At 36.7% G+C, this 12,322-nt stretch overlaps 1 protein-coding gene across 3 annotated transcripts in view; it reads right to left on the reverse strand.

Moving 5' to 3' along the window:
• Nucleotides 1-656: 656 nt before the first annotated feature.
• LOC126967979 (uncharacterized) overlaps nucleotides 657-12,322 on the reverse strand; it is a 116,364-nt gene continuing 104,698 nt past the window's right edge. For all 3 annotated transcript variants that reach the window (XM_050812716.1, XM_050812717.1, XM_050812719.1), the window contains exons 4-6: nucleotides 10,530-10,628; nucleotides 9,680-10,057; nucleotides 657-3,277 (exon numbers count right to left, since the gene is read on the reverse strand). In XM_050812716.1, coding sequence (XP_050668673.1) covers nucleotides 2,873-3,277; nucleotides 9,680-10,057; nucleotides 10,530-10,628 — 882 coding nt within the window. In that variant the 3' untranslated portion in view covers nucleotides 657-2,872. The remainder of the gene's footprint in view (nucleotides 3,278-9,679; nucleotides 10,058-10,529; nucleotides 10,629-12,322) is intronic.

The following is a 12,322-nucleotide window of genomic DNA, read 5'->3' on the forward strand; positions in this document are numbered from 1 at the left end:
AATGGATATTAATAATTAAGTCTTCTAAGTGTTATTCCTTAGACACTTGGCCCTAATATAGAAAAAAAATATTGCGATATCTTCATTTAATATAAAGTTTTAAGAAACAAAGACTAATAAGCTAGTATAAATATAACAGAATGATCTGTCTAAGTATTATGACCATACAATATTATGGAGTGTCGTAGTCTCCAGAGTAACTTTAGTCAAACTGCTTATTTTGAGTTTGAAAACTTGTTTATTAAAATGTTAAAATTGAAAAGGTAAACAAAAACGGTAACAAGAAAGGTAAACCAATAAGCTATTTTTTGTATTTCTTATTACTGTATAAAAATAAAATGTTTCTCTTCTTTCATTTAATAAATTTTTTATTGTTTCAAGTTCTTACTCCAAAGCAGTATAACTTGTAATGCGTGTAGGTACTTATATACATACATACATTTGTACACAAATTTCTTTCCTATAAGGTAAGCCCTTACCGGCAGCCTTTGCACAGCTGTGGTAATGGGCAGGGCTTATCACCTACTGTCAGGTGAACCTCTTGTTACTAACTCATTTTATTTTATTTTATCGGATAGTCAAAGTTCACATTATTGGATATATATATATATATATTGGGGTGTATAGAAAAAAATTCCAACATAGAAACAAACATATGATATGAACATTTTATTAAGTTTTTGTATATAATGATATGATTTCTGTACAACTTTACAAAGTTCAAATAGATATTTATGAGTATCTTAACATTAGGAAGGGACAGAAGGTTCCATTTACATCTTAACCTAAGCTGCGCGATCATAGTTGTAGGTACAACAATACATTGTCGACTTTTTAAATAATATTTAGTTACTAATATAATTTATAGGTAGTTCCCTAGTGAAAGTGGAATATTACTTACGACAACTAGCCGTTATACTAACGCAAACAAGATAGGCATACAATTACATTAAAACATTTACTACTATACAGAGCTCATTTACACATTAACAGTGTTAAACATATTCTATGTCTTTATACAAAATCAGTCTCCTACTATTTGTAACCGAGCATAATTATATAGGCCTCCATAGCACGTACTCTCAGAGATAGTGCGTGAATAGCTAGTAGTAGTATATAATATAAGGTATAGGACGTTCGGCACTGGACGATTGGACAGTAACAATAACATTAATATAAATTAGGTAAGAACACGATCATACTACGACGTGACCCCAACTAACACTAATACTCCCCGCAACTCACGGGCTTATAATAAAACTCGCGCGAATACACAAGCGTTTTAAAATGGCGAACATTTGCTACTTAAGGTCCGCAAATAAAGTGTCACTTTTAGTGAACATAGACAAACAACTTTAAAATAAAACACGCCTCTCATCTTGTCATGCTAAATGGTAAAGTTCAATTATAACGTGTGTGAAGTGATGCTTTAATATGGACGTGGGCTCTCTAGCGCTTCTAAGCGTCAGATTTAAGCGTTACACGAGAAAGTCAAATTTAAAACCGTTACAAGATATATATATACGGTGTGGTAGGTGCCGCGCACTCCCCAAAACCAAACATATCCCAGTATGGATTGACGGTATAAAAAAACTATTTATTAAAAAAAATGTATTTTTTAAATACCGTAAAATTTTTTATACTTAGTGTTATTCTTATTTCTTAACGTAGCAGGTTATATCTTCTTTTATTTACGTAAGGTAAAAAACTTAAGGAATTATCGGATGGGCATAATAATGCGGGAATCAGATATGGATTGTGTTGGAATAACGATAGAAAAGTGCGCCCACTTAAGAACGCTTACGTTTTGGCGCGGACAGTAAAGACGACCATTTGGATTTGTAGAACATTTTAATACCCAATAATAAGGGCGTCATCGTTCTAATACCAATAAATCGATACTCTCGAAATTAGTTCAAACGATTAGCATTGGCTTAAGTAACTCGCGAACTCCATTTTTGCATTGGGCTGTCGTAACTTAAGCTCAGTATAACTTCAGCTGCCAAATGACTATAAAAACGAAAGCAATGACTATGCTAAGCTTACACTCAGCCAAGTGTTACGTAAGTAAAGTCTAAGTACACTATAGACATCAGCGTCGGGCCCTACGTCCTTCAAATTGTCTACAAATATAATGGTTGTCTGTACTCAACACATACCGCACGTGGCTGCGGGTCACAACTCGTATCATCACGTATAATAAGTCAATAAAGTGCGCCACAGTAACCTTTTCACAGCCTTGCCCCAGTCGTACCAACCTCTCACTCGACTCAACTCATTACCACACAGTCTAGCCCTAAACAGGCTTAGGAATGATAATAATAATAGTCATTTATAAGTAAGGGGGCCGTCCATAAATTACGTCACACGTTAAGGGTGTTGTCACACATTGTGTGACGGGAGGGGGGGGGGGGCCATCTCCTCTTCCCCCGTCCTTGTAAAATCGTACAACGTAACTAATGGCTGGCCCGGCCCCTGACTGCAATAATAAATTACCAATAAATTTCATCTACAACTCTTCTCTAATTGATTTATTTTTATGGAAATGTTTAATAATCCAATGAATGCTATAGCAATAATTAACTTGTTTCGTAAAATTCGAAAAAGCAATATTATGTGATTATCACAGATATAATAATTATATACAGGAATATGAATATTATATTAATCTTATAACAGCTGCCGAGTGCCGTTCATAAATTAAAGTGATGATGGAAATAGTTTCAATCCTCCACAAACACATGTACAATGTTTAAGTCTTTGCAAATGCATAGAAACTGTTCAAATCGGAAATCGATTAGATTCATACATTTTTGTCTATGATCTATTATTCAAAATACAAATATTACAAAACCACCGTTAAGTTTTTGAGTTACGACGCGAGCGAATCGTCCTCGAATTGGTTCTCGTCCCCGCCGCCGGCGTGGGTGTCGCTGGCCGCGTACTTCATACTCTCGAAGTATTGCTGCGGCCTCCCGTGCCACAGCGAGTCGCCGCTCGACGACCTCAGCGTGTTCAGATCGATGGAGTCCGCGTCCTCGTACAGAATCGACTTGGAAAGTTCGAGAGCTAGATTCTGTGGGTTCTCGTAGGCCAGTCTGCAGTCTTGTAGCAGGTCGTCGGGCAGTGGCCTGCTCCTGACGGTGTGCAGGCGAGGGAACAGCGGCGCCAGGCGGTCGGTCCTCGTGAGGTACTCCACGACCAGTCTCGCCCCGGTCTCCAGTTTCTTCTGGTCCATGTTGAGCGAGTCCTCCAGTCCCGTGCGAGCCCCTATATTCTGTCGACATAATATCCACATTAAACACATTGATACACTTTTCTATCTCTTTAACTCACAGTTACCTCCAGATAATTTAATATCAATAACTTAAATCCCGGCTCTATTATATATGTCAGATATAATATACAGGTTGTAATCGTTAAGTGGGACCAGGCGATTATTTATTTTGTTTTATATTTAAAAAACTAGTTTTCAATTCGTTTAACTACATAATATATTCAAATACTTACATAATATTAAAAAATATGTTAATTTTAATTACATACTAATTAAACTAGCTATTGCAGCTCTATTACTGGGTTATGTTTTTAAACTGAATTATCCAGGTTTTTCCAGCTTCAAATCCTAGTTTTTTCAAATTTCGGGTTGACAACCCCATAACAGTTAAATAATGCTACAATCCGGTATTGATTTAAATAAATTGACCGGAGCTACTACGTAAAAGATTAAGAGGGTTAATAAATTAGTATTTAAGTAATACATAAGACAAGTGTTAGTTGATATACATATTAGTAAGAGAGCCCCCCCTACGGTGGAAAATGCACAAATTAAAGTCAGCTTAAGCAAAAACATTTCCTCAAACAACAGTGGAGTGCTCAGATCAGTTATGTCTGGAAAGAACCTCTTGCTGTTAGACAACACATTACAACAGGCCAGGTTTATTACTGTAGTGTACATGATAGCTACGTCATACACTCGCGCGACGTCAATCAATTTTTTGTGCGTGCGTTGCTGAAATAAAGGCTAACAGTTCGCCGCAATTGTTTTCGTTGTGTCAGAGCTGTCACAGTACATCTAAATGATATAAGATTGTTGAGAATGTGTGTCAGTTAACTAACAATATACTATCGTATATAGGAGCTGATAATTGTATCTGTCAATGTGTGCGCGGGGGACAGGGGCGTGCATATCATATATGACCATATGATATTTCAGAATAAACATGATATTATACTGTTTGCTGACGATACATCTTTGTTATTTAAAATAAAACGCAAGCAAAAAAAATTCTGTCAGGTTGACGACGACATTGCTGAAGTAGTAAATTGGTTTAATGTTAATAACTTACTTTTAAACGAAAGGAAAACAAAATGTGTAAGGTTTACACTTCCAAATATAAAGCACCAACCAACACCTATAAAAATTAATAATGACAAACTCGATGTAGTAGAAACGACAACATTCCTAGGCATTACTAGGTTTTAAGCTACAATGGGGTGCTCATATAAGAAACCTATCTTATCGACTTAGCTCTGCAGTATTTGCGATTAAAAAAATTAGGCAGCTGACAGATGTTGAAACGGCTAGACTTGTATATTTCAGCTACTTTCATAGTGTCATGTCTTACGGAATTATATTGTGGGGTAGGGCTTCAGATATTGACAACATATTTGTGCTGCAGAAAAGAGCAATTCGAGCAGTCTATAAAATGCGTTCAAGGGATTCATTGAGAGAAAATTTTAGTGAAATTAATATTATGACAGTACACTGCCAGTACATATACGAGAACCTCCTATACGCTCATATACATATTAGCCAATTTAAAAAGAATAGTGATGTACATAGTGTCAATACTCGAAACAAACATAAACTCGAAAAAAATTTGCAATTCCATCTACTAGGCTCCGTAAAATTGCTAAATCTTTTAAAGTGGATTGTGTTGTATTTTATAATAAACTCCCAAATGATAATAAAATACTACCCATTAAAAAATTTAAATGTATCGAAAAAAATAAATTAACATCTAAGGCCTATTATAATGTGAAAGATTACTTGAATGATAAAGATAGTTGGAATTAATGTTCTAAATTTTGTTAATGAATATTGTTATACTCATTTGAATGCTATTGTAACTTTTGTACTTCATCCTGACTTGCACTAAATTACTTATAAAGTTTAACAGTGAATAAAGATTCTTTTGACTTTGACTTACCTCATTATGAAAGAATTCAATAATAAATTTGATTAAGTTTAATTTGGTTCCGTTATTTTAGCCGAATTTAGTATCTAGCGTAAGGAAAAAATTTTATGATTTGTGTTTAAAATAGGTATTGGGTCATTAAAGTATAATAGAGAAATTAAATTAGTGTGCCGGTTATGATATAGGTACAGGTTTCAATAATAAATAAAATAAAATTTGTTTCTTTTAATAGACCTGCGGGCCTACCTTCATTGCTATTCAATTGGCGACCTAAAACGAACCGCTTATCTTTTTCATACCACGACGTCATTACAGCTATCCAATTTAGGTTGACGTCAAACCAAGTCGGAGATTGAATCGCAAACTGTTTTAGTTCGTTTATTTATTCGTACCATGAGGTGATATTTCAACGTAAACTGGATAGCTTATGTGTCAAAGTAAGCGATTCAAAAAAGTTGCTACTTTCTTAGCGGAAAGTGAATCGTGCTGATATAACTTTAAAAAAATAGTGAAAACATACAGACAAGAGAAATTTTATTGATGAAAGATGAGATGAGAATACTTTAGTGGACTTTTTGTAAAACAAAATACTGAAAAGAAATACCGAAAACAAAAATACTAAAGTAAGGCCCCTGGCTATATACACGGTGAAACTAAATGGGTATACTATGCTTTGAACCACACATTCCTTAGGTCATCTCTAACTACTATGTGAAGTCAGAAATGAATTAGCATTATATTTTAATACAATATTTAAAGTGCTAAGTTTTCAAAAACTCTCAAAAACTATGATTCCCTCAACCCTAATCAACTGTTTTTTTGAACTCTCTTTGACCTAAAGCAGATGTGACATAATACAGTGTAAAGCAGATGTGACATAATACAATGACAGTAAAGACTCCAATTATATAAATAAAAGAAACAAAGGTACTCTGTGATTTGAATTTAAAGTTGATTTCGAAGCTACAAGCGTTTCAAAAAAATTTACTTTATCTTAGAGTTTTGAATAATAATATTATAGGTATTATTCAATATCTTAAAATGCATGAAATTTTAGGTTTGACACTAAGTAGATTGCAGTATGGGTCTTTTACCGCTACATGACCCATATATTTATATTAAAAATTATTTTATGTTTAAAATACACGCATCCTGAGGCTATTGAGATAAAATAGGAAAGCGGTCTCGATACGTCAATTTTTTTTCATGAGTTTTCGTAAATACAAAAGGAGCACTATAAAATGGCTTTGTAGTCAATATAAAAAGCATTAATTAAAGTGTTTTATTAATAAACGGCTACTCATATTATCGTGTACGTTATAATTATTGTATCGTTCCGTGCATAAGTGCGTTATAGTTATGATAGTGGCATTTTAAAATCACAAAATTGGTATGTCGGGAGCACAACGTTAACCACTTTTATTAACAACTTTAATATGTACATTTCAAAACCTAGTACTGTCAGAGTAAAGCAAAGTTCCACCACTAGTTAGATGTACAGTGCTCTTACCTTGCTAGAGAACCAATGAACGCCCCTGTGTGTGCTTCACCTACTTGTATAATACTTGTTCTAAATTTTAAGGAGCTAACGCCAAGCGTGTGTGACAACGTGAGTGCAAGTCACAATAGATTAGCTTTATTTTTCTATTTTGCTCTATCTCCGCTTGAGATGTTCTTGAGAGAGAGAGCTCTTGCACGCTCTGTTCGTCTATACGCTAGTAGTGAACTAGTTATTTAGCTAATGCACACATTGACAAATCATAATAGGTCACGCATCATTACACTGTCGGCTTGTCTTAACGATTATATTCCAAGAGTATAGTTAGTCAACTAGGCTAGCTCTCGAGAAGTCTTCTCGAGAGCTGTTTTGGTCATTTTCTGCGGCACGCTTTTGTCACAGCTGTGATATAAATTGAAAGGTGACATGTAACTATTGAGCGCGCTAACTAAACATAACACAATTGTAATAGACAGTTAACGTAGGCGCCATGCCAGACAGTAATCACGACTCGTTCTGAAGTAGGTACTGAACAAAAGATGAAACGTGGTGGATTGCATTCGACCGTCACACCGGCGTGACCTACGCTGCCCCGTCTTCGCTCAAGCGAATCCCAAACTCTTGGAGAAACTCCAAACTGTCCTTTTCTGCCGTAAGCATTAAACGACTACTGGTGCGTCAGGTTCCCACCATGGTGCGACTTAGAGCTCCCCACCATTCAACAACATATCAAAAGCTTGTCTTAGACTTTTTTCAACTCACTGATACTATCATATTCTTTTTTATTAAAATAAGGGACGAGGCGAGCAGGACGTTCAGCTGATGGTAATTAATACGCCCTGCCCGTTACAATGCAGTTTCGCTAATGAATTCTTGAAAACCCCAAAAATTCTGAGCGGCACTACAACTGCGCTCGTCACATTGAGACATGAAATGTTAAGTCTCATTTGCCAATTTATTTCACTAGCTACGGCGCTCTTCAGACCGAAACACAATAATGCTTACACATTACTACTTCACGGCAGAACAGGCGCCGTTGTGGTATCCATAATCTAGCCGGCATCCTGTGCTAAGAATGCAGGCAGAAGAAATAAACGATGTGACTTGAAATTTTACATTCACTTCTTTGTTACGTGATATAAACAGGGATAGACCGTTAGTGTTTGAGCCTCTGGTTATAATACTCAGGACCTACCCAATGTATAACAAATTGTCGTTACGTCAACCTACCTACCGACGCGGAATATAAAATATTTCATTAATTTAAAATAAATAAGACACACACACAATAGCACATTAAAAACTTAGTATTTTTTAATACTGTCCAACATTAATAGACCCTGGGAAGTTTTAACATCAGCGGGGCTCTAGAATGCAGCCCAATAAACCCTCAGAGAGCACCGACCCTACAAAATGTGAGATAAAATATAAAAAATACGGAGTGATTGATGTTACAATAGTATGTTGTAACAGTCAACACGTGGGTGGTAGCCGGTAGCCGGTATGCCACTATGTCAATTATCAAATAAAAAGTAAAACATCTAGTGAAGCTACAGTGGCGATGAGGTGATAGTGTTCAATAAACTACAAGTTGCACACAATACTGCCGAACTATTATAATTATAATCAAAATAAATAACATGCTAAATGTAATACTAACATATTGCTTCACTCACTATAAGCGGCGCCCAGTAGGTACCTAGGTGCGATTATTTGTCAAATGAGATTTGGTCATTCAATCCGCCATCATTAATCCCATATTAACATTACATTTCTTAAACTGAATAGATATTAATACCAACGAAGTAAAAGTACATTATTAAGTCGGAATATAAAATAATTCATAATTTACGATTATATAATTAATTTATACTTTTTATTTTTACTTGTCAATGACTATTAAAAGGTTACTAATTGAAATTCCCACTTTATTATGTTACCAGTTCTGTACTCATACTGTAACATACTTCATGTTTTTATTTCCACATCTAATACAATACAATCATCAAACCTACGTAAGAAAAGAGGAAAGTAGGTGTTTAATGGAAGCGGCAAGCGAAAGCCCAAAACAAACAGACAAATAAAATAATCACAAGAATTATTTACAAACCCCGTACCATTTAAAGCTGCACAGAAGATGGACACTGCAAATAAAATAAATCATAAAATTAAAATAACGCAACGACTATTTACAATTATTTTTTATAATTCACAATCGATTTTTAGATCGGCCTTGATAACGCAGGTAATAATTATATTTAATATTTACATCTTTATTCACTATTGTGATTATACAGACATAATTCAAATAATGATAAAATTGCGAGAATTACTTAATTAACGAAGTAAGTAAATGAATATTAAAAAACAAACGCACTTACAAATAATAATAATATAAAATGATATGCAAAATGTTGACAAATAGACATTTTACTTATGATTGGTTTATATATATATACGTATAACATTTCCCGCGTTTATTTGTAAGGCTGCCCGACATTCGACAAACTTGTATTGACAGCGATATAGTCAACATTTTGCATATTCTAGTTTTATTCTCAGGTATAGCTTTTACCAAGGTGATTTGTAAGGCCGAAAATGTAAAAGATTATTGTCGTCAAAATGTTGTCCAACAACAAGTTACACCACAAAGGAGGAGAGAATAAAATGGAGATAAAAAGCTGAGAGATGAATGAATGAATGTTAGTCCAGTGCAACGAGGCGCATGCAACTAATCTAAACATGGCACTAGATTACAAAATACCCAACGGAAAGTAATGAAACGAAAAATAACTTACGATCGACATAATGGCATGTATTCGATGAGGCGCTTCGTACCGTAACCGATAGTATCACTGAGTGCACTGTCACGCAAGGGTTTATTAGGTCACACGGTGGTAAGGTTTTATTAGCACTAGGGGCACTGTTAGTCCTACGAGTTTTTGAAAGGAAAAATGTTCCAGAAGGATCTCGTCTTAACCTTGCTATCGGTCGGTTGTCGCGGGACGGGGGCCTTGTCCTTGCTGGAGTGGGAGCTGTCGAGCTGGTCCCGGGACGAGCGGCTCCTGCCCGAGGCGGAGGAGCGCAGCGAGCGGGCGCTGTGAGCGGACTGAGGCCTCGGGCCCGCGCCCAGGGGGGGGCGGGGCGCCGCGCCCTTGTGCGACGTGTGCAAGGGGATCCGGCTGGGCTTCTTGCGCGGGGTCTCCGCGATCCTGGGCTCGTCCGGCATCTGCAGTGGCTCCATGTCCCTCATGCTGAGATGGTCGCGCCGGTCTAAACTTTCGTTGCTACCACATTTACCTTCCAACTGTTTTAGTCTCGACTTCGCGCTCTCCAAGTCCACGCTTTTCTCTGCCAACTGAAATACAGTTAAAAATTATTTAAAACAATTTGTTGTTCGTCATTTAATAGAGATTTATTTAAGCCATTTTTAATACTCATGCAATTGGCAAATGATTGCTGATTTGATACAACAAACACAATATTATATTCAACTTGCTTTTATATTTGTAATTTTATTTGTAACATCCATATCTAACCATATATATTTACTATAATAAAAGTGTAGAGTCATAAAGTAAGTGTAGCTAACAACACACAACCTTGTTCCTATTCATTTGTGAAACTACTTTACAGACTTTCAACAAACTTTACTCTGAAACTCACGAAGCTGTATTTGATTAAAATCGGCACACGGAGAAGAAAGTTATGTATTTGTTTGCATGGTTAACAGTAAAATGTTTTATATGTATAAATATAAAAGTTATTTAATATTATAATTGTAACATAAGTAAGATGAACCTCACTGAACAACAACTAATACAACTCACTCTAAACTCGAGGTCTTCGTTTTCTTTCCTGCTACGTTCAAGTTCGTCTATCAGCGAACTACACTGTTCCGTTTCTCGCTTCAGCTTTTCACTTAAAACCTGTAACAATAAAGCACACAAACAATAATAAATATTGTTATATATACTTCTGAATACGGTTATGGTCATTTAGTAACTATTAAACATTTTGAAGGTAATCTGTGGGCAACACAGAGCTGCTCGGATTGTCGGGGATCCAGTGCACTATGACTGGCTAGATCACTTGGCACTTCGTAGGGACGTCGCTTCGTTAGGTGTCTTCTACTGCATTTATCACGGGGAGTTTTCTGAAGAGCTGATTAACCTGATTCCTGCCGCCAAAATCCACCTTCAAGACACTCCACAAAATGTGGCGATGTGTGGCGGGTCCTCCACAGTGCGATTTTCAAGGAGCTTTCTTCCACGTATAACCAAGCTGTGGAATGAGCTTTCTTGTGCGGTGTTTCCGGGATGATACGACATGGGTACCTTACCAAAAATAGCGCGTACACTTTTCTAAAGGACTGGCTATGCTCATGTGATTCCTCTAGAGTTGCAATAGAATACGGGCGGCGGTGATCACTTAAATTCAGGTAACCCTTACACTCGTTTGTCTTCTCTTCCATAAAAAAATATGACAAAACCTTTGTAAAGTTTACCAATAACCAAGTCTTGTTAGTATAAGATGGTCAGCTAGGTGTTATATCACAACGCCGTTTTCAGCCGTGAAGCAGTAATGTCTAAGCTATGGTGTTTAGGTTTGGAGGGCGCCGTAGCCAGTGGCCGCACAGAAATGTGGGTTCAATTACTTCTTTGTAATGGGCAAGGCGTTTCACATCACATGTCAAGGGATGCGTTGTCGGCCTTCAGGCGGGAAGTATGGCCATTTCTTGAAGGTCACTGAGTCGTATCGGTTCGGGTAAACAGCAGCCGATAATTGATTCCACAAAGTGGCTGTGCGAGGCAAGAAATTAGTTGCAAAACGCGCGGTTGTGGAGTGTCATATTGTTAGCACGTTCTAGTGAACAACCTCACTCATGTTCAATGTAACTCTATGTTTGAACCTGAATAGCTTTTGATCCCGAACACTTACAAATACAAACTCATCGATTTAATATTGTGGGGTCGGTGACTATTGTGGCTGCTGATGGACAAGGTTTCCAACGCCGTGTTTGTGCTTTATATATACTTAGCACGGCCCGCCGGGTGGAGCAAGTCTTCGCCCGCGCAGCGCAAGGCGGAGGCCCGGTTTAAAACATTCGAACAAATTCCTTCAAAAACTTTCTGACTCATGAGAAACTTCCAGCCATAATCAACCCACAACCAAAACATGTTTCATCCCCAAAAAAGCTTCTAGCTGCCGTTGGTTTACTGCTAGAATAGATTATCTATATATATATATATATATATATATATATATATATATATATATATGTGTATATAGTGATTTGTACGAGCAATCAATAACATATTACACAAATACACTTTTTTCTTAAAAGTTATTGTGTGTCTATCGCAACACACACTCTCGTTTGGCCACGGATCACTAGTTTCCTTTGCGGTCCACTAATTCCGGTGTTCCGCAAAATTCCGCCAAAAGGCGATTACGTCACAGCATTAGAAGGCACCTCGTTAGAGCAACAAACGGTCGACCACAGCGTATCGTTGCGAAACATCAAACAACTAACGCAATTAGTGACAGTCTCTGTGACACTGTTACGATCTGTTTCAATTACGTAAATATTTTCAAACCTCCGATCCAACGCAAAGGTCTC

The sequence above is a fragment of the Leptidea sinapis genome, chromosome 14 (genome assembly GCF_905404315.1).
Source record: "Leptidea sinapis chromosome 14, ilLepSina1.1, whole genome shotgun sequence".
NCBI lineage: Eukaryota > Metazoa > Arthropoda > Insecta > Lepidoptera > Pieridae > Leptidea > Leptidea sinapis.